The 24,162-nt window shown below is 35.1% G+C and overlaps 1 protein-coding gene across 1 annotated transcript in view; it reads left to right on the top strand.

Moving 5' to 3' along the window:
* The window catches only part of CFAP54 (cilia and flagella associated protein 54), a 117,000-nt gene extending 93,079 nt beyond the window's left edge, over positions 1-23,921 (top strand). The window contains 16 exon segments of the mRNA XM_050909989.1: positions 206-344; positions 1,304-1,461; positions 1,658-1,843; positions 3,114-3,240; positions 4,683-4,838; positions 6,028-6,136; positions 8,650-8,755; positions 9,520-9,612; positions 10,143-10,284; positions 12,422-12,622; positions 13,867-14,075; positions 17,178-17,363; positions 18,727-18,833; positions 19,656-19,845; positions 21,186-21,263; positions 23,802-23,921. Of these exon segments, the coding sequence (XP_050765946.1) occupies positions 206-344; positions 1,304-1,461; positions 1,658-1,843; positions 3,114-3,240; positions 4,683-4,838; positions 6,028-6,136; positions 8,650-8,755; positions 9,520-9,612; positions 10,143-10,284; positions 12,422-12,622; positions 13,867-14,075; positions 17,178-17,363; positions 18,727-18,833; positions 19,656-19,845; positions 21,186-21,263; positions 23,802-23,921 (2,307 nt within the window).
* The last annotated feature ends 241 nt before the right edge of the window (positions 23,922-24,162 follow it).

The following is a 24,162-nucleotide window of genomic DNA, read 5'->3' as shown; positions in this document are numbered from 1 at the left end:
GAATTATTGTCCATGACACATATAGTATACGGATGTATTTATGGACTCTCCCACAAAAATAAACTTCTGGTTATAATTATGTTATTATTTGTAATTTATTTGTATTAATTTGATTTATTTTAGACTGATGCTGCCCTGTTGCTTTGTTTGTAGTAAAGTAGTTGACTCAGAAAGTAACATTTCTCTTGCTTTTGGAAATTATTAGGACTCTTATGTTGAAGATGTTCGACTGCCTCACAGTATAACAGCACAAGATCATATGAATGTATATCTGTGGCTAAGGTGTCGTACAATGTTAGTGACTGCACAAGTAACACAGATACATGGCATTGGTGATATGGAAGGTATTACCCTTTTTTGGTTTAGACTTTTGGATTATAATGGGCAAGTGAGCCTATTCAGACACAATTCTTATTCAGAAATAAAAAATATTAACAATTCTGGGGCTGTATTATCACTGAGCAATTATTTGTATTAAATTCATCCAGTGCAATAAGGAAAATATATTTCTGAGTACAATCTCTCCCTAGAGCATGTAAACACAAAGCATTATATTAATTTTCATTTAATGATCATTATCTTTTGATAAATCACTTGTGTGTGAAAAGGCTTCAAATGTTCTAGTGTAATTACGTAAGTATGCTTGTTTTAGAAAACACTGTTGATACATACTTTGTTTTAAAAGTCTCAAAAGTTTTTTTTCACTTTTTTATCTCCAATAAATGAAACGTTCCTATATATCTCCTAACGATGTTCCAGATTCTTTTTTTTTTAAAGAATTTAAATGAGATAGTACAAGATACATTTTTTGCAGTTTGATTATGAATAAAATGTTTTTCATTCCTTAGTTCTATGAACTTAGTATAAACTCTGACGCTCACTTAAGTATCAAAATCACAGTCTAGGTCTGTAGCCAAACTCTTATTTAATCTCTTCTAGATAATTCCTGTGAAGGCTGTTACTATTTTGGAATGATAATGAAGATCAGATTTTTTAATATGTAGGATATGTTTTATGGGTGAGAATGACATCTGATCTACAAAATCTAATTATTTATGCTGATGGCTTACATATAAAGAATGTATTTGGATGAACCTAAACCAAGTGCAGTTTAAAAACTCAGTGCTTTTTCTTTCTTTTTAAAGTAAATTTGGCACAGAATTGATGAAATGGTATATGTGGAATCTATAATGTCAGATTTTCTGTAACTTTTTAGTGTGGAAGTGACTTCTTAAGAATGGTAGAAGATACCAGAAAGTCTTTTTTATCGTATCTTTACTATTCATATATTCTCTTCTTTTAGAAAATGATGTGGCTGAATGCAGAAGTGTGATAAAAGAAGTAATACTAGAGGCAGAAGCCTTTGGTGATATTGAGACTCAGGCTGAAATGATGGTGCAAACTGCTATTCTTGACCTGCAAGAAAAACGTCCCGTGGCAGGCATTAAACTTCTTTTGCAGGTTTGAGCACAAAGGAGAAACTGTTCGCTTTTCTTTGACACATTTTTCATGTAGTCAGAACAGCTGATGCCAGCATTAAATAAGCTTGAAATAGTGCCTCTAAAACAGATTTTTTTTTCGCTTTGTGTGATTTGTCCTCATAAATAGACAGCAAAAGTAGTAACTACTTTGGTTTATGTTGTCTATGTCCAAACAGAATATCATCAGTTTACTCCAAGAGGATACATTTATTTCCCCTCCAGCTTCTTTGACTCTTGTGAAAAGTATGCTTCTGCTGGCAGACATACCAACACTGCAAACAGTAGAGGATACAGAACATTGCTCTTCTACAGTGGAGCCATTAAACTTACTAATTTTGGCACATGAGCTTACCATTAAAGCAGTGAGTATATGTTGGTGATTTACACAGCATTTGCAAATCCCTCCAACAATCTTAATTATCTATTCTGGAAGCTATTTTAACAATTTATTAAAAAGGGCTATTCCTATTAACTGATCACTTCAATTTTCCCTAGATTACATAGTGTGAAGAAGTAATTCGTCTTACCAAACTTATTTATGCATACCCATCATGTATGTAGTCTGGTATTTTCATACAATTTAAAAATATTGAATAGTTGCAAAATGTACATCCGTATGTGAAAACTGAAATAGGTAGTTTGACTTTCAAAGAGATGCGGAACACTCACTTCTCCCATTTGAAATGACGGATATGTTGGTACTCAGCACCTCAGGGAGGATGTACATCTCATAAAATTCCTAACTCTTGAGCATCCAAGTTTAAGAATTTAGCTTTGTATCTTAACTTAAAAAATTCGAATTAGAAAATCTATATAAAGTAGCATATTGTTTATGATGTTTTAGATTGACAGATTGTTACAATCACTATGAAGAAATCATTCCCATATAAAAATTTAAATATACAATTAAAAAAAAAATCTAAAGACATGAAATCTGTGAGGAATGTATAGTAATAAACCATTTACCTATTTGGTGATCCAAAACCAGATATGCACTTCTGCAGTCTCTACCTGTTCTTGATACGGTTTATATAGAAAAGCTTTTGGATCAAATTCTTTCTTCATATTTCCTAATACAGAAGTTTAATCCATTGAACCATTTGTTCCCCCAAGTAATAAAGAATCATATTAATCACTTCAGACTCAGACTTCCATTTGTGAAACTTGCTAGCCTTCAAGAGACTTCACACTTTACAGCATGTCCCCATTGCCTTATTTCTATGAATGACAAGTTTGACTGGTCCATACATGTTATTTTCTTTTTCTTTTCTGGCCTTTGTTTGGTGTCAGATTTCTTTGTAGAAATGACAGTTTCTTTCTAGGGCTTGGGTTACCTGGGAGATCTATTTCTTAAAGACTGATTTGAGGGAGTTTGCTTTTAGAAACCAAAGCCTAACATTAATAAATTTGATCAAGAGTTCATTGAAATTGTTCATTTGCTGCCAAACTTCTCTGCAAAGACAACAAGTACAAACTGAAGTAAAGGAGTTTGGAAGTATCAAGCCCTTTTCTAGTGCTCTTTTACAAGACACATTTGAGTTCCAGGGTTTTGCAATACCTAACTTACTTTTTCAGACTGCTATTTAATTTGCTGTCTGCAACTTGATTTTACAAAGCATACTCTTTTCATAGATTTTTGTTTGTGGAGAACCCATTGAATGGCAAATAGAAGACAGTACACTGACTTGCCTGGTCCTACCTACAAAAAATATCTACTTGCCACATATCAACTTGCTAGCTCAAGTCAAAATGAGAATCGGTAAGAAAAATGCAAGTCATTATTATTTTTAATATTTCATTAATTTTCCTTCATATTTTATGCAACAGCAGATAAACTGATGCATCAGAAGTGAATGTAGTAAATCAATTGTTTTCATTGTACAAATAAAATATTTTGAAAACCAACAGTAGATGCCTGTTTGGCTCCATGCAATGTGCATAAGCAAGGTACAATTCTTACGGGAACTATAATCAACAAAGGCTTAAATATTAATGTTATAGCTTGATGAAACTAATGGGAACTTCAGGTTTTTTAAGTGGAAGTTAACAATACTTTTCCAACTTCTGTACAAAGCATTCATTCTGTGAAAACTTCCTGTATATGTTCCATCTCTCTGGAAGCAGTTAAATGGGAACTAACTAATGATATCAAATCATACAGAATAATAGTGATAATTTTCTACCCCAATAAAATAAATAGTGTCTGTTATTGTTGTCACCCTTTAATTTAACAACTTTTCTTGATAACTTTTATCTATATAGAAACTTGGAAATATGCTGAATAGTAGCAGAAGATAACCTTTAAGATCTGTCTGAGATTTGTTGCTGTATAGCAAATATAGGGAAAGGGATATTGTCTCTGTGTTTTTTCTACGAAACTTAATTTGTTGTATATCTGACTTATAATGGACTAGAAAATCTAGAAATCACTTACTGCACTTTGGTTCGCATTGTGGAGCGGCCTCAGAGTGTTCTGGATTCATTTTCAGGAAGGTATGCTCCAGGAGCACATTGGTGCACTCCAGCCGCTACTTTGTATTCAGCCCTTAGGACTAGAATAGAGGTAGTCCAAAGTAAACACTCTGAAATGCATCTGCTGTGGCTGTTAGGTCTTCAACACCAGCTGGTTTGCTCTAGAGATCCACTCTTATTGTGCTTTACTGCTTGTCAGGCATGTACATTTAGTGCAGGCATGGCCAGACTCACTCATAGTAACGGCCATGTTTGACCAGATACTGTTTCTGAATCCACATTTTTAGGAAGAGCCTATGAATACAAATGAATATTGGGGAGTACAGTATAAGAGGTATGCAATACATCAACGAAGCCTGTAGAACTGATTAGTACAAAAGGAATTCGGGAATTTGGAAATGCTCAGAAGTTTAGGTTTTGCTTACAACTGCCAGGTGAAATAAAGTTATGAAGTGGCTTACTGCTAGTCTTTCCAGATAGTTTGTGAAAGGGTTGATTTGTGTAGCCTGAGCTTCTTTTGGATGGCCTAGGTAAACCTCAATGGCATCATAAAGTAGTGAAACAACATTATAGTTCTGTATTTATATCCATTAATCACTCAGATTTTTGAGAATTGGATTGTAACAGTAAATACGTAACACCATTTGTTCTAAGGAAATTGCTTCTTTTTGCATAAATTGCTTTTCTGTTAAATAATTTACTAAGAACTGTCTTTTTTTTTTTCCTTAGGACACACGTTAGCCAAAAAAGTAGCTTGTACACCTGCAAGAGGAGATCCACTGCAATGGCTACATGCTCTCAAACATTTAGAATCAGCATTGAAGCTTTGCAGAGCATCTGCAACAAAAAAATTAGATATGGAAGCTGAACTACTTTTTCAGATAGGTAAATAAAACCCTGTTTGTACCTCATGATTGCCTTCCTAGGCAATGTTATGCATGTGGTCTCTCTTAAAATGGAGACATTTTACTGTAAAAATAGGACAGATTTGGATATTTCTCACCCTGTCTAGCTGCAGATCTCTCTCCTGTGTTTAGTATCACACCAGCATAGTTCAGGATGCATTACACAACAAATAATTTCAAAACTGCAGTAGAACTTCTCCCACCTGTATGTTATCAGGGATCAAAGGGTGTAGCCAATGAGATTGAGACTGTAAAAAGCTAATTAGCTTCTTTGCATCAGTCTGAACTAAAGATGAGAGACTCAGAAAGTATTTTTAAATGGTTTAACAAAGCTAATGAATTACACACTGTTTGCATGCATTTGGATTTTAGTGGCATTACGTTTTGCACCAGGAGGTGTTGGTTTGTTAGGATCCCAGCCAGAAAGGCACTCAAGACTCTGTAAAGTATCTCTTAAAATGCTATTTATTAGAGTTAACACTATAAAAGATAGTGTCAATAATCTTATGTCCCTTCAGATGCTGAGAACCTCAAGTTGTGCAGTATTGAATGCACTTCCAATCAGGGTGTAGCACAACATGCAGATCCTGTCTGTGGAAAGGTTGCCTCCTTTTGGTCTTTTGAGCTGTTAGAGGATTTTCTTAAAAGAAAACAATTCTATTCATCACTTCTGCTGTCAAACAAAAAGCATATTCACATAATTGCTTCTTGCTGCACTTTTACAGAAAGGGCAGGTGGTGTAATCACTGGTACTAAGAAGATGCTGCCAACAGGCTCTTCTGTTACAGCTAGCTGGCTAAATTTATCCTGTGGCTATGGGATGTGCACAGCACAACACAGGCCTGAAGGCCACTCTGTGTGTGCAGCATAGCGCAGCACAGGCCTGTGCCTGTGCATTAACTCCTCCATGTACAATGGTCTTCTAGTTAGGATCACTACAAGTTAGGAGTCATTATGATTCCAAAATTTGATTCTTTTAGCTACTCTATGAAGTGATGTGCCATACAAGTATTATGCATCGCATTTTAAACAAACTGGAAAAGATTTTGCTTATCAGGAAGAGAAGAGATAATGCACTATGTTATTCAACTTTCCTGGAGGGAAAAACAGGTTGGGTCTTACAGAAAAAAAATAATCTTGCAAATCTGCTTTCTATATATCTTCCTTAGGTAAGGTAGAACGCCAGATAACTGAAGCAGGCAATAAGAAGTCATCTCAAGCTGTTAAAACCCTGTTGGAAGCTATAAAACTCAGCCAGCAACATGATCAAAAATTTGAGTAAGAAACTAGCTATATAACTTTCAAAATAATTTTAATCACACATGAATATAGTTTTTTGACGGTTTTCTGAGATTTGGCGTAGGACTTCTATTATGAAGCATCTTTTACGTTTTGGAGAGTTTTCTTCTATTGCAGTATAGAAGAGCTACCGTATATTTATTCTCTTATTTAAAATAAATGCTGAGAACATTTAAAAGCATATTTTAGAGTATACAAAGTTACAGCTTTCTGTTCTATTTCCAAATTTGTGCCCTCTCTGTCAACACCAGGAACAGAGCTATCAATTAAACAGGGATTTTATTCATATTTCAGAAGATGAGCTGTGGTCTGCCCCCTTCCAGATAATAGAAATCCAGCTTGAAAAGGTTAGCAGCCAGAAACAGTCAGAAGAACAGAAGCAGAAGGAGCATAGGAAATGTGTTTGTAACAGATATCAGGACAGTGACTTTGGCATTAGTTATCAGCATAGAAGATGCCTGAAGAGCTGAGCCAAGCCAGCCAATAAATTCTGTCAAGCAGCTCTGATACATTGGACTTTAGTTTTTTTTAGTTTCTTGACCAGTCTTAATGAATAATGTGCCATGTCTGGTTACAGACAGTGTAAAGGCAGCAATTTACCTTGCTTGTTTGGGTATTCTGTTACTTAAGTTAATGAACCAGAACTCTGAACACAGAAGCAGTAGCGTAGTAATAAACCTCTGCAAGCAGTCAGCATGATGGAAGATAGTACAGAAATGGACTGTGGTGATGTTCTGCAAGTTTAATTTGCTACACTTATTTAATTTGCTAGTGTCTTTCTAAAAGAATGTACAGCAACATTGATGGACCTTGGCTTTCTTATTTTAGAGAACTAAACATCCCAGTCACCTTTCTACAAGCCCTCTGATATCTATGGGATTGTTTAAAGTTGTTTCTTGATGTCTCAAATCCTTTTTTGTTAGCAAGACTAGAAAGTTAACTAAATTGTCACCAACCAAGTGTAGAACTTGCCATCTTCCCACTTAGTTTGCCCTATCTTGAACTGTACAGCACTCTTTGACTTTTGTATTTTGCTTTACACAAATCATACCAAAGCTGAAATTTATTGTACTATATAAACAGCCAACTCTATGCAATATGACTCTGCCCAGAATAGTAACTACATGAGTAGGAGTTTGTTGCTATGCTTAGGAAAGCTAATTCATAGGGGAGATCTGGAGAGATCTACAGAGCCAGGAGGAACCTGCATAAAAAGACTGTTATAAACCTATAGGGAATAGAAATGTTGGAGAAGTTCTTCAGATATAGTGATTTTCAGCAGGTCAAGGGAAGTAATTCTGCCCCTCTACTCCGCTCTCGTGAGACCCCACCTGGAGTACTGCATTCAGCTCTGGAGTCCTCAGCACAGGAAAGACATGGACCTGTTGGAGCGGGTCCAGAGGAGGGCCACAAAAATGATCAGAGAGATGGAACACCTCTCCTATGAGGACAGGCTGAGAGAGTTGGGGTTGTTTAGCCTGGAGAAGAGAAGGCTGAGGGGAGACCTTATTGCAGCCTTTCAGTACTTAAAGGGGGCTTCTAAGAAAGATGGGGACAGACTTTTTAATAGGGCTTATAGTGTAGGACAAGGGGTAATGGTTTTAAAACAAAAGAGGGTAGATTCAGACTAGATATAAGGAAGATATTTTTTACGAGGGTGGTGAAACACTGGAACAGGTTGCCCAGAGGGGCAGGTGCCCCACCCTGGAAACATTCAAGGTCAGGTTGGATGGGGCTCTGAGCAATCTGATCTAGTTGAAGATGTCCCTGCTCATTGCAGGGGAGTTGGACTAGGTGACCTTTAAAGGTCCCTTCCAACCCAAACCATTCTATGATTCTATGATTTTTGCCTGCTTTATAATGCTACTGTAAAAATAACTGAAAGGAGAAGGAAGTATAGGAGGAGAACAGGAATTGGTGAGCACAGTCTGTCTGAAAATGTAGAGTACAGAACTCAGAACTCAGAAGGTTCCTCAGCTGAGCCCAATGAAGAAATGAAAGACTGTTTTGGTCACTGTGGGTATTTGTGCTAATTCTTGGAAGAGTTTGACTGAAGACTCATATCCAAATTCAGCCATGTTTCAGGGAAACCAGGACAATGGATATATGCCTTAACTTGAGGAAGGAAGAGGAACCCATACAGATTCTGTACAGAAAGATCATTTCCCTTGCAGAATTACAGTTTTCTTACTACACGTTTGCAATTTATTTATGGAATATTTGTTGCACATAATGCAAATTATATTTGACATACTCTTAAATCAATGTGTTATTTGTTAAGCATACCATAGGGATGTTTTAGACTCACTAAGACTTTAAAACAGGATCACATGGCTTTCTGAAAGAAGATACACTTTAAGTAGATGATGAGGGCTGGATGAATGATTTATTTGGTGAGGCTGTCTGGCTAGTCTTACGCAGGAGTCAGATTGTATCATTGTAATGCTTACTTTGATAGTAACATTGATTGATCTGTGTGTTGTTTCTTACAGGTTAATAAGAAGATCATACCTTGAAATAGCACTATTATATTTGCATTTTGCCACAAATAATGAGGATGTGTCACAGACAGATAAGATGGTGCCTTCCAAATCAAACGTATGTTTTCTATCTTTTGGGTAGTGGCCTCTTCAAAGCAGGAAATATATTTCTGTTAGAACAGTGTGCACCTTGCCAGACTATTACTTACAGTGACTTATAAATTATACTGATACTGAAAATCCTACTAGAAAAATCACACAAAGAAATCATATAGTACAGCAGTAGAATTTTATCTTGCTTGATGTTACTTCTCAAGTTTATTGCATTGAATGATAACATTTAAAATACTTTTCTGTATAAAATAGGAAGAAACAGAACCAACAGTGTTTTCAGTTCTGATTATGTACTAATTAATTTGTACCTTGCAAAGAAAACATAACATTCAGACCTGGTTTTTAAGTGCTAATATTTATACTCTACCAGATTTCAATTTTTCAGTACGAGTGACAGCATGAGAAATATAAAAGGCTTTAACCAAGTTAAAGTGGCTACAAGCCATAGATTCAAAGCGTAATGTGTAACATAAGATAAAAGAGGTAATTAAGATTCCAGAAAATGGCAAATTATAGCAAAAGTGTATACAGTAGTGACCATAGTATGAGCTGCTCTGAGAAAATTTTTACAGGAGCAGCCAATTAGTATGCTCTGGATAATTTTTTTCAATTTTAGCAATTAATCCATGGATTTACAATCCATGCTGATTTTTACAACTTGCAAATAAAACAATAATTCTGTAAGTAGGAGGACTTTTTTCTATATTTAAAATATATTTTATCATAATAAATTTAGAATCCTAATTATGAACTGGTGTATAATTTTAGACCTCTTCTGGAGAACTCTCTTCTCCTGAGGAGGCTCTGAAATCAGAAAACTACAAAGTACAAGCCTGGATTGCAGTAAGAGCAGCTACACAGGTTGGTGCAATATTCTGAAGAGGTAATTTTTTGGTTTTTTTTCATTTCATCTTATGCTACTTACACAAGCAAACAAGACAATGCAAACAAGACAAGAATTAAGGTTTCCTGAAATTTCTGGCATGGGTCTTATTTGAGGAAATTAAAATGGACACTGTCTGAGTAGTGCATTTAATCTCTCTTGGACAGATCTGACTCTGTTTACCTCAACTTTGATTCAGTGCAAATAAAACAGCACACTGCCTGATATGTGTGCACATGTATTTGACATGTGGGTAGACATCAGTGGCATCCAGGTGAGGATATCTGATTTGAAATCACTTATGTAGTCATTAAGCTGTCAGCAGTAATGATTTATTTAAGTGTAGTATGTACCATACGTCAGAGAGAAACAGAATATTTTCCGGCCTTTTAAAAATACAGTATGTTGAGTAATTAATTTTTTGTCATCATCTTGCTACTCTCAGATTTTAAAATCCATATAAATATTGTAGTGAACTGATTCTGAATAAAATAAATATTATTTTTAGGTCAGTGAAGCTGTGCTTGCTTCTCAGCTATTAATTGGAATGAAGAGTGTTAAAGAACACAGCATGAAGGATGCAGTGCAACAGAAAATCCCAGAATTTGCTTCCATGGATCTTCTTGCTTCATACAGAGATTTCTTATCCGGTATTCCTTTATACCTAGTAATATTAGAACATTAAATAACTAATAAACTGTATATGCCATGTAATCTAGTAATATATTTAATATCTAATTTTCATTTATGAAAAATTATAAGTCAAAGTTGGAAAGTAAAAGCAAAATCCTCATCCTGCATAGCAGTACAAAATATTGAGTAGACCTAATGGGTCTTTAAATATCAGCCTGTGCATGTATGCAATAGGTTAAGAAAAAAATGCATTGTTTGCATACTGTGGCTCAGAAAGACAGAGTGCACATACTGCCATACTTTTAGAAAGACAGAGTACACAATACTGCCATACTTTTAGAAAAACAGGTGGACCTTTGTCACAGGACTTCCCCAGACTTCTAGAGTAGGTCTTGGCCCCCCTATCAGTCATCGCTGCTTTTTTTTCAAACACTGATTTAGAACAGATTTTTCCCCTAGGTATACTAGCTTTTCCTTGGAGATTTTCCGTTTTTCTTTTGATTTTGCAAAGACATGTTGGTGTTGAATAGCTTGTCTCTGCCCCCTCCCCCCCCAAAAAAACCCCCCAAACCCGAACACCAAAACCAGCAGACCCAAACTCTTGCAGTTACCTGCCTGGGTACTGTATTCTAAAAGACAAAGTCAGTATAATAAAAAAATTTCTACTGTCTTTCCAGTCCAATGGATTATCATTTAGAGATGCTTCCATTAGCTTGGTAGAACTTTGCCTTTGCCTGGTTTATTTCCAACTTCTGCATTTATTTTACAGCTAATGGAGTTTAAGAAATGGAAGTTTTTGATTTAAAAAAAAATCAGTGAAACTAGGAATTCTGGGATAATGGTTGCCAGATGTTATATAAACACTAACGCAAAATATCTATATTTATTTTTAAACTGGGAACCATTAATTTAGTGATAAAATTTTGGTTCAGTGGTTTAATTTCAATCATCCCAAGTGACTGACAAAGATTGAACTGCTCTGCCTGATAGTTGCTGGCAAAGCTGAGCAATGTCTGCTTACTGTACAGTGTTGAAACATATGCGTTTTGATTGGTTTATGAAAACAAGTGTTGTATGCTAAGACTTTCCATCAATCTGATTGTTTTGTACTAGCTCCATTTGCTTATAATTACAGATCATTTTTTCTTTTAGCAAATGCAGCAGGTGTTTCTCCTGATAGTTCTGTTAGGCAATACAAAGAAGAATAGAAAATGTAGAAAAGCAATAGTAGGCCAAAATATATAAAGGTAAATTGAAATGGAAATGATCAGCACAGCATGCTAAATATTTTCTGTAAAACCATTAGTGAAACACATTGTTTAAGTTTCATCTATAAACAATATGGCCATTTTAACTAAATTCTGTTTTTACAATTGACAGTGAAATATCAGGAATAATGGAGACATTCAGATTTTGTAGGAGAACACATAATTATTTTCTGAAAGTTTACTATTAGGAATTACTGTAACATAATGTTTGTTCAGTTTGGAACGAGAAACAGAGCAGAAGAATTGTGCAGCCTTTTGAGAGCACCATGTACTAATACAGTGAAAAAAATATTGAATATAAGCAGTGATATAGTGATAACTGTACTGATTTTTTTTTTCCTCTTTTTGCATAACTTTTAAGCAGCACCAAAAAAAAAGATTTTTTTAGTCCACAGTCAAGAACATTTCATTGATCATGTGCTTAATATCTAAAAGGGACTGGATTGAAGCTAACAATAAACATTTCAGGGTACCTAACTCTTCTGAATTCAGGTCAATGTAGCTGGGAAGTTCAACTGCTGTAGTTATGACTGATGACTCCTATTATTGTTTCCATTTAGTAAATATCTGCTGTTGAACAATGTATACAAATAATGGTTTTATATTTAAATTCAGAGAGAGAGAGCAAGCACCTTGCTCTCTACCCCTTTTAGCTTCTTGCAAGGACCAGTCAGATTCCTGGCCATGATCTGAGAAATATTTTCTTTACTAGTTTAACTAATATTAAAGCAGAATAGAAAGAATTTTCCTCTTATGAAAAACATAACCAGGTTCACAAGTTACATTTTTAGTTACAGATTAGTCACTTCCAACACAATGCAGAAATAGCTTTTGAAGTGCAACCATTCACTTACTGTGTATTGTTGAACTGTTATTGGATTTGCAGATGGATACAAGGTTGTCTCTCAAAGTCCCAAAGCATCTTCTACTGAAAACAAACAAATCATACAAGACAAGCAGAGCCAAAGTGAAGGAACAGAAAGTCTTGCCACCAAGGCCAGCCAGAAAAAAGAGACAATAACATGGGTTCACTTAATTCGCTACCACAGTTATTTAAAAAGACTTTATAACACAAACCTTCTATTTGGTATGAATTTTTTCTTCCTTCTAGAAAACTGCCATAGGTGAGACACTGTTCTTGGGGGCCAACAGTGCCAGATTCAAAGGCCATCATCTGAGATAGTCTCATTTTGAGTTCCTTTAAATTGTATAAATGTGAAAAAATCTTCACTGAAATCAAGATTTATGTCAGTTTACAACTGTTGTAAGTGAAGATATTACCTTTTTTCATAATTATTCATAAGCCTTCATGATACCAGGAAAAGCATCCCTCAAAACTTAATTGCTATTACTATATCTGAAGCATTTTTTAAAAATTCATAATCTATATTTATTTTTAGTTCTCAATACATCAGACTTAAGTCACATCAGAAATAAATCTGTTCAGTTTGGGGGCCTGTTTGTGAGAACTGAGTGTAGTGTAAATGGGAAGGCTGAGCATTATTGAATGTGTTTTGACTAAAACCCCAGATTTTATGTACATACTTGGTCTTATTTCACTGTAAACAAAAGATGGTAATAGATAGGAACTTTCAAACAGAGTAAGAATCCATTAATTTCAGGGCCCTAATGCTATGCACCTATCTCTGATGGCCAGCTGCTGGATATACAAGTGATGACTTGATAGGTGAGAACAGAAATAGATTGTACATATAGGTGCTGCCTAGAGAGAAACCTAGCAACTCTGAAAATAATAATTTCAGAGAGGGTTGGGTTTTTTCCTTGCAGCACCAAATGAAAGGCAAGTATTCTACCTCACCACAGAACTATAAGGACAGTAAGGTATCTACAAGTAGGTTTCAAAACGTGCATGTATATCTCAGCTGTAGTTACCAATGATGGAGCCTAGGGAGCGAGTCAGCTGGTCAGCCACTAGCTGTCTAAATTAGGATCTTAAGAGCTCTTAGAGCTTCTTTTGACTGCATTGAATAAATATGCATTTATTGTAGTGGGTGCTTAGATAGCTAGTGAACATACTGATGCTTATACATCTAAATGTAAGTACCTAAACCTCAAAACTGCACCTACCATTTTATGCTACTTTATAATGTCTAGACAGAGCTTGTTTCATTATCAGATTTCCAGTGAAAAACTGCAATACAAATAGCATAACCTAGTAATATTTAAGGACAATCAGTATAATTGTTGGAAGTGCATTTATTTGATATTGAATCGATTTACGTATTTTACTATATTTTCAAAATTTATGAATATTGAGTAGCTTTACTTTTTAATGACAAATGATGATGTAATAAAAATATCTTTTCAAAGCTGCCCCTAACTCAGGACCTGGATCATTTTCTGCAGGAGACGGACACCTTAGTTCTGTTTTTGACACAGGGATTGTTCTACGCATAGCAGAAATGCATTCCTTTCTTAAAAAACATTTGTTTGAATATTCAATGTGTTGTCTTGAGAATTTCCCAGAAGAGCTACATGATGTAGAATTGCCACGTGGTAGGCCAGCTGATTCTTCAAAGGTACTTATTTTCTTTCTCCTGTTTCAAAAATATGTATTATACTTGCATTTTTCTCAGATTCTTGCTAGTTCCAATGGTGGTATTTCTGAGAGCACTATAGAAGAATGAAATTCATTATGCAGAGGATCAGTGCAAAACCAAAATCCTGTGCAAGCAGTGAAGGACACAGTTAACAAATGCAAATATCCTTGTGTTATTCATTCCTGCAAAAATGATCTCTATCCCATGCCTAGTGTATTTAGGCCCTAGAAGATTAAGCAGAATGATATTTAAGAAGATTTTATTATTGGCTGTGTTATTTGGTAGGACTGAGTCTTTTAATCTTGTAGATCTCCATGTTTCATACCAAAAATGTCCTGATGTTTGCTTTGTAATTTGTATGTACAAGCCTCTATATTGTTAATTTGGTCTATAATAAAAACATGATTTTCAAAAAATATATAATTCATATTTTCTCAAAGTTTGTTGAAGGCCTTGTGTGCCAATTTTTTTCACTGATTATCAGCTGGCTAGAAAATCAATCTTTTCAGATCTCTGGCTTGCGAACAGCCTATTTGAGCTTTCAAATGTAGGCAGCTCAGACTGTATTACTCAGAGAAATCTTGAACTGGAATTCTGGAGTCTACGCTGACCATGGCATATGTATTGAATACTGAATGGTAAAAGTCTTTGAAGATTCAATATAAACATAATTGTCTTCAAAGTTTCTCCATCCCACTTCTCACATTAATAATTATTCTAATACTAAAAAATTAAAATGACAGGTTACTCTCTATGGTTTATTTTTTACCTCTTATGTTCAGTATTAGATGGAGACAGGGGAGGCTTGAGGAGTAAGAACTTGTTATCTTATAAAAATGAATTAAAATACTTTTGTGAAAGTAGCTCTTCTAGAGTTGGTGAACTTTCTGCAGTGTTGGACAGCATATCATTACTCATTTCCCAACAAAGAGCTGACTGTGCCACTGAATAAATTGTAAATATATGGTATGTGACATTTATAACAGCCATCGTGTATCAAAAATTATTTTACTCTGTCTGCTCTTTTTTGACATAATTAGTATTACACTGTCCTAGAATAATAAGCTTCAGAGCTTACTGTCATGTTTGTGACAGGTGCAGGCTGCATAATCATGTGTTAGCTTCACTGTTGTAGACAGCTAACAAGCATAAAGCTCTTACTTTTTTTAATTCTAAGCTTCATTGATTTTTATCACAACATTTTTAGAAGCTTTAACTATTCAGAAGGCTGTATAAATTATTTTAAAAATGTTACTGTAATTTGATACTGGGATTTTTAACAGTACAAATAGATACAATTTTTGAAAGAATGATTTTTATGTAGAAGGTTGTTTCGCTTACATGTGTCTTTGTAATTCTATTTTTGACTCCTGAAGTTTTTTTCAGCTCTGCTGAACAAAGAATCCAAATTACATTAAGAAGGCTATAATTAAAATTGTGTGCCCCGTTACATTTTGCATGCTTGTTTTTTATTCCACTCCATGATAGTATGTAGGACTGGAAACACTTAACTAAGCCAGTTTGTTGTTTTCAGGCTTTTGAGAAAGTTGAATAGATAAGTATGTATGTATTTAATCCAGCAACTCTCCAGTTTGACAAGAGCAGTTGTATTATCCTTCCTCAAAAAGATTCAATATGATGTAAATAACAAAAGATGCAGTTCAGTGAAAAAGAAAACATACCACGCGTTTTAGAAAGAAATACATATCATAAAATGGACTTTTAAGAGCTCTAGTTCAGGGGCATGGCATAAATTAGGTTGCTCCCTCCTCCATATATGTGTTTTCTCATAATTTTGTTCACACTCCATGCTAGCAGGATAGTGGGTGATTCATTGCCAAACTAAAGAGCCCGAATGTAGAAGATCCTTGTAGTAGGTGGGTGATCCATGCACACTTCATGGCATACCATGGGTTATGGCCACTGTTATCACTGCCTCAGTGTTTAGAGTCTATGTGGCATGCATCATCCCCAGTTAATTGTCCTATGTCATACTGAAGGCATATCCATATGCTCGAATGCATGACTTCAGCATGCATGACTTCATCTTTATCTTGATTTCTATTATATTTTGATGCGGGATGGGAACTAGCTTTATAAAGTAAGATTATGTCACTGTGAAAAATCCATCTTTTGCTCACCTAGATTTACTGCCCTGTATCGGTCATGAGCTGTATTTTCTGAAAATAAAGTGGGTAAAATTCTCCACTTTTTTTCAGCAATGAACATTCAAAATTAAAAAAGAAGTAACCCTCCAGGCAGCTGTTTTCAGTGTCCACATTTTGGAATCAATGATGGAGACACTAACAACCTTTTCAAATAGCTTCAGCTTTCCCCCAAAATTTCACTGTTTGGCCTCCTCTGTTCTTTGCAGATCTGTGTAACACTTTAAAATGTAGAAATGGTATGGTGCTGTTCAGCCTTTAAATCAAATATTTTACAATTTTAAAAAAAGCTTTTATTCATCAATGAATGTTGGTTGACAGTATTCCTCCATTACTTCCCTGGTAAATGACAGCCAAACAGTAACTATTTGATGAATAGCCTGCTAATGTTCCATAGTAAATATGACATATGACAAATTCTGACAAATTAAGTGACTGAATTTTCAGTAGATATCACCCTTTGTTAGTTGCACAGCTAATGAAAAAACAAATAGGTAAACATAAATAAAGCATTAGTCTAACATTCAGATTACTATTTTAATTATCAGTATGTATAGCCAACAAATTACTTTTTCAGCACTAAATTTTGTACGGTCAGCATGTCAAATAATATATTTTAGCAAAAAACATAGCACCATAAAGAAGATAAGTCAAAGGTAACAATCATTGTTACTGTAGATGTCTCTAAGTCAGCCCAGAGGTCTTTTGCATTACCTTTAGAAATGTCTCATCATGTGAACTTTGAAAAGCCTTAACTTGGTAAAATGGACACCTTTTAAAATTACCCATTTATCTAAATAAGCATATATTTGTGCAGGAGTGAGAGTCATACCGATTCTAGTAGACACTAGATTATAACAGATTTTGCATGTTACACTAGAAAAAATGCAATTTAAAATTTTCTTCTGTGTTTCAGATGTGTCTTGAAATTACTGGAATTACATCAAAGATGTCACATGTGAGAATAGCTTCTCCAGTTTCTGTCATCACAGAAGCAGACAGTCAGACAGAGAGTAGGGCAGCAAATGCTTCAAATAAGGAAATTAACATTCAGTGGTACATTCCTTCTCTGGCAAAGCCATCAAATGATACAGAGACTAAGGTATAACTACACCAAAGTAGTTCCTTAGGTATTGGAACAAATTAAGTCTCATTTCCAATGAATATTTGTGTTACGACTGATCAGCTTTTTAACTGAGTTACACATATGCTGACTGGCAAGCTGCACAGCAGGGAACTATATATTTACTGTGCCACAAACCTGCTATGCAAGACAAACAGAATGCCCTGCCAGTTTTTTGGTGGCAGGCCAAAGAAATACTTTGTTGACCATATAGAGCTTCCAGGCCATGTTGTATTTATGCCTGTTGCAGGTCCTTGATGTCTTTAAGACCTCCACTATGTTAAGTTTGGCTAGAGCTGACCACTACATTCAAACAATACTGTTTGGTGGGAGGCTGTTGGAAAAGCAAAGATACACATACCGGGAAAATGGGATTTTGTAAACCTCATTTCCCTAAGAAATCAGACTAAAGATGAAAGATGAGAGAGATTGGAGGGTTGCAGGAAAGCAAGGGACTAGGACACGGAATTTGTTTTATTTTTCAACAAGGGAACAGCATGTAGGTAAAATTTCTGCTACTGCAACAGAAATCCATGATCTCCAAACTTTTTGGCATAGCAGATCAGTGTCAAAATTTCTACTAGACCCTTTTCATCTCTATTAGTAAGCTGATAGAAGCCCTGTGAAGTTAGTGCAAATAATGTACTTTTCAATATAGTTTTGCAGGTTACTTTAGCATGACCTTACAGATCATTAAAGATCTAGAGACAACTCTTGAAAACAACTAATACATGAATGCCATATTCTTGACATTCTCCATATAGTCAAAATATTCAGCTACCACTAGGAAGCATATTTTCAATCATAATAGCAAATTGTTTCAGTGAAAGATGAGAACATTCTATTTCATTTTCTTGTGCTCTTATATTGATACAGCTTTATTAGATTGGTGAGTTACATGCACTTCATGGATTTAAACCTAGTGTGATGACAGCCATCCACAAGGCCATATAGCAAATTTAACTAATTACATAGAGCCTTTGGAAATTCACTAAAAGCTCTCTGTTCAGCCTACCTGAAGTTGGAACTTTGGACATGAGCGTAAGTGGGATTGATTGACCAGGATCAGGACAACACTGGGATTTTGATGGTGACTCTATAGGGTATAATTAATTTTCAAACCCATATAAATTATGTCCATAATTAAATTGCTTTAAAACCTATAAAAACTGAGTATAGTACAAATTCATGAGGCCACACTGCCTCCTTTTTTGGAAGTCAGTTATCTCAATCTTCATCAGTACACTGTATATGATAGTTATTATAATCTAGTATCACTGAAATAGCTCAGGTCTACTATACCATACTGCATTATAGCTTACCCATTCCATCTCTTTTGCAGGTTTTGCTGCTTTATGCTTATAATACAAAGCCTTTCAAGATTAGCAACATCAAGATTTTCAGTTCAATGTCTGTGTTTTCAGGCCACTTGTGGATTCCGTTGGCTAGGTAAATAATCACTGACTTTATCCTGTTATTTCATGCTATTAAAGATCAGTCAACCATTTAGGATGAGAGAAAATAAAGTATAAAATATCAAAGAGCTGTAAATCTTTAAAAGCATTCTTTTTGCTTTTCAGCGATTTTTCACTATAAAAACTGTAAGATGTTGTACACAGCGTTAAACCCATCCAAACATATGCCTTTTCAGTACGTTAGCATTTTAGTTTTGATTCTTAAAGAACTGAGTAACACAGGCTAATTATATTACACTGGCATAGCAATGTAAGAAAACGCTAGCAAATCTAAGAAGCAGTCCCAGCAGTTATTCCCATTCTCTCACTGGATCAGCTACTTTCTCCACCCCATACTACAACTCTGAGCATGCAACAATTTTTCTCAGTTGTAGCCCCAGACTCAGCCCTTCATTTTACATCCTATGGCATTTTTCATTACTTCTTCCTTGTCATTCATCTAGCCTCAGAATTTTTGGAACTGCTGAGCAGGTGGAGGGGAAGGAATAACGGGCCAAGAAGAGCTGCAGCCCCTGCCACCCTTGTGCTGGTTGGATATGAAAATCTTTTGTTAGAGAGGCATACTTAAAATACTTCTTCTTACCATTTTTAATGCAAAAAGCTAATGCATTCCATATTTCCACATTCTTTAATGGAAAACTTCTTTTTGTAAAATTATGAGATCAGTCTTGAAATGAAAGAAAATGTAGAACCTAATCAATATGTAATAAAAGCTAGGCTACTTTAATTATAACCTGGAAACAACAAATATTGTTGTTTCATAACAGTGATAATGAAAAATCTTGTCTTCTTTCAGAATTATTTCTTTACGGAAAAAATTATCTAATCTGAAGCAACAAGTTGAAATGTTGATGCACAGTTCTAAACGCTTGTCTTCAGCTTCAGAACCTATAAGTTTTCTTGAACAAAGTGAAACTTTGAAAATAATTCCTTCAAAAAAACCCAAAATGAATGTTGCAAAAGTGCATCTTGATGAAAAAACAGAAGTAAGTGAGAACAGTTCTGCTCTTAAATATGTCTGACTTTATTTAAGATGTCAGTTTTGGGGAAATAAATGACAGGTAACTTGGAAGGCAGACATAAATTAAACTTCCCTTACCCCTTTCAAGAAATGTTGAAATATTTTCACTTTTGATTTAATATTTAACTTTTTCTTTTCCTTATATATTGCTTGTCACTTTAGAAAAATATCAGGCATCTTCAACCTTCCACTTGAAAATAAAAGCTACATCTTCAGGTACATAGATTTGAAAATTGATGCCTAATTTATAGTAATCTACTGAAAATGCTTGGCAGAGTGTTGAATTAGCATGGTGATCAACCCAAAAGTGCTTTTTAAAAATCAGTTACACATCGTCAGTGCAAAATGGGCAGTGATGGTTTCTGAAATAAGAACCTTCTAATAACGTTATTGAGAGAGGACTAAAACTGGCTGTGAATTTATTTTCATTTTCTCTATGCCACCTTCCTCTTTTCTTTTTATTAGCAAGGCTGAATATGGTCCGCAATCAAATAACTCCCCCCACATACACACACAAAAGAGGTAATTTCAGAATTTTCCATGTGGTCTGTTTGAGATAATGTCATTGGAATAGAATGTTGCCACAGCATAACTGCTGCTTGATAAATGCCAAGGCAAAATAGACGTTTATTTTCAAAGTGGAAGACATTTATCATGTGACACAATTCTCTTTATATCTATTATATGAAATGATTAATGATGTAGAGGCTGTCATTTTGTCTGATGGATGCTGTGAAACAGTGACAATTGCGCACTGTGCCATTATTACGAGGCTGTATTTTGACCAGCTTGGAGAACAAATGATGTTTTGGCCGATCACAGTGTTCTCAGGAAGGCAGACAGAGCTGTCCTTTAGTGGGTGTTTCTGATTACCTGAAGGGTTTTGCTCAAACTTTCATTAATATATGTCAGTAATTGGAAAAACAATGTTTAGAATACTAATAAGATTAACATGCCATGCATTATACATGTATAAATATCATCTTGTCAGAGTGTTTGTTTATAATGTCTTCAGTAAACACATAGCAAAAGTATGCTCACTCACTGGATTTAATACCTGAGCCAGGGGCAGTTTTGCCTCAGTAGAAACTGCAAGGTTTGGGCTCTTGTGTTTGTACAGCAAACACAACTATTTGTGCTGCAGAAAATTTATATTCATCGGCTAAGGTTTATTTTGCTGTGAATTCAATTAGAATAACCTAAAACTTGATTGTTCTGAAAAATTTTGTAAAGCTAAGCCATCTGTTAGCTTATCAGAGGAGACTGATAGTACAGCATTAGTTTTTTCTTGTTTTATACCATTAGGAAATGGCTAAAAGGTGTTTATCTGAAGTCAAAGCACTGCTGTCTGTTGTTCCAGCCCTGTCCTTGCCATTAACTGAGGTATGCTGTTCTCATTAATAGTAAAAATCTGTTTTCTAAAATAAAACAATTGTTCAGTTAAACTGAAACATGGATTATACCACTAAGTATCTTCCATTTTTTTCTCATACATTGTTGGGCTTTCTGATTGGGTTTTTTCATCTTTACAAATAAAATACAAATGTGGATGATTATAAACTGTGAATATATTCACTGTTCATTAGAATCACCTTTTTACACATACAAAAATGTATTAAAAATGAATCTCACTCACAATGGGTTCATCTAGGTTATCCACCATTCTCTGGTCATTGTTTACACAGACTCCAGTGAATTTTCATGATGCAATTGCCAAATGCCATTTCCTTCCATCCCTGTGTTTTTACAGTTATTCAGGCTTTCCTTCTATTTTCTTTAGCTTTCTCTGCCTTGCCCATGACATGTCCTGAGAGATAGCATGCCCTTTTTTTGTCCATGCTGTTGTATTCATCTTGTTACCCAGTTGTAGTCAGTATCCCAGAGGAGACTATGGGAACTGGCCCATAGCGGGCAGCAGTACTGTTCAGTGTTCTCAGCCACCCTAGCGGGATCAGGAAAGGACCACAGCTGCCAGGGCTCAAGGAACTCCAAGGAAGATTCTGGAATCCACCGTAACATATCACCCCCCCACTAATCCTCAAATATCTTGCCTGTAATTGTTCACAATGGAATGATAATGGATAAGGCATCCACTGTACTCTTCTTTGCCAGTCAGGTAGCTCTGCCTACCAGAAGAGAATCCCAAGTTTTATCTGGGAACAGTTTGGCTATTGGCCTATTATAGAACAGAGAATCTGTAATGCTGTCCTGTGCATCCTGCAGTCTGGTACCTAAGAGTACGTATTTCCCTTTTACACATATTGCACCATTCTTGCCGTCCCTTGTTATCTGTCCTGAAGGTCTCTCTCAAATGACTCCCAGACCTTCATATCACTCAATCTGGCTTTATCAATGCATCAAAATACATACACATGCATCCTGCAAAGCTATACTTTTCACAGTCTCACTGAAATATCTTCCATGGTAGAGAGATTTGACAGATACCTAGGGAAAGGTACAGCCGAGCTTTCATAGAATCATGTGGACCTCCTGGACCTGTTTTAAATTCTCATAAATCCCTCTTCACTTTGCCTGCTTCTATTTGTGGGTCTACGATGAAAGCGAGGGAGCAGATTTAGTGCTGTCCTTCCAGAAAGAATATGATGTTAACTCTGTTAAAGCTCTGTTTTATTCTGGCTAAATGTCACAACAAGCTAAAATGTTTCAACAGGTGGAACAATGGGCTTTTCATGACAAAGTTTCAGATAGAGACTTCAAACTAAGATCCTATTAGATATGGCAGATTTGATTGAGCAAGTGAAGCCTAATCCTCCAAGATGCTGAGTATCTTCATTCTTCTCTGAAGCCAACAGAACTTGTAGAGTGTTCAGCACTTCATTATGTATAGCACATTTCTAAGTAGTATTTCCAAACTTTCAAATAAGTTGTATGTGTGCATTACCCAGTCTTCTTGGCTAGAGGTGCAAACCTCAGAGTGGGACTACATATACCGTAGGGTAGTACATTCCCTTTGTTTTCAAGCATGCAGATGACAGCAGCTACATTGCTTATATGTAGTTTTACATCATTTCCCCCCACCATACACTTTTTTGTTGCTCGTCTTCTTGTGAATTAATTGGACAAAGTCAGTTCTAATTTGTGGTATTTGTTTTCTTATTCTCCGAGCTGTCACACTTTAACTCCTATCGTGTTTCCAGCTTCTCTTCTTTGATTCTCTTTTTTCTGTTCGTGTGTCTTATGGTGCTTTTGATTCAGCACTGAATTATATTTCTAAGTGGAAAAAGTGCATTTTTATTGAATTATTCATTTCAAATTATTTGACTGTTCATGTTTTAAGAATAAAAATTGATCAGCTAGCTTGTTTTTAAAGCTATCTAATCAACAGCTATGTTCTTGAGGGAGATGATAAAGCACAGTGTTTGGGAGTTCCAATCTTAAATGTTGTAAGTAAATTTATAAATAAAATAATTAAAAATTAACCTCCCTAGATAGCCTGTTCCAAGCTTCTCTTTCTTTAGTTAGTTTTTCTTAATATCTAAATCAGCTAAATAATTCTCTATGTCCAATGGACATACAAACCAGTTTATCATTGCCCTCTGTTTCACCTTTTACAGTTAGCTCCATTCTTTCAACTTTTCATCTTAGGAAAAGCCTTCCAAATTACTAATCGTTCTTGCTGCTCTTTTCTGATATCTTCATTTTACCTACAGATGATCAGGATAAACTTTGTGAGCAAGACTGTTCATAGAAATTTCCTCCTTTTAATCCTGTTTTACTAGTTTCCTGCAAGAGATGTCATTAACCACAAATTTATATTGAGGCAATAAGTATTTCTAACTTATTTATTGGTTGTAGGTCAGAAATCTGGCATTAATATGGAGCTACTTGTATATATGTACTTTTTGGTACCTATAAGCTTAATAAAGTTATTTATTTGGGGTTTTTTTCCTGTTTTTTCAGATCCCATTTGATGTTACTTTGCAATCAATAGCAAGTTTGGAAGATATGTTTGATCCTGCCAATGGATGTATAATAACTGAAGAAAATCTTTTCAGTTGGATCACTTCTCTGTTTCACTAAATTCTATTTTTGCAATAACTTAATCAGTTGCTGAGTGCTATAGATTTAGACTTAAGTTTTGGTGTTAATGAAACAACCTCATTAATCACACCAGGATTTGGCTCCTAATGTGTTTTATAGTTTTCATTTTTAGCTTATTTCTAATTATTTAAAAATGAATAGTTTTTTAAATTAAAATAAATTTTTAGGAATTAAATGTATTAAAAGTAGTTTCTTAATAAGAGGATTAAAAATTTGATTT

The sequence above is a fragment of the Gymnogyps californianus genome, chromosome 1, assembly GCF_018139145.2.
Source record: "Gymnogyps californianus isolate 813 chromosome 1, ASM1813914v2, whole genome shotgun sequence".
Taxonomy (NCBI): Eukaryota; Metazoa; Chordata; class Aves; order Accipitriformes; family Cathartidae; genus Gymnogyps; species Gymnogyps californianus.
The sequence above is the reverse complement of the archived record's forward strand: the minus strand, read 5'-3'. Positions and strand labels throughout refer to the sequence as shown.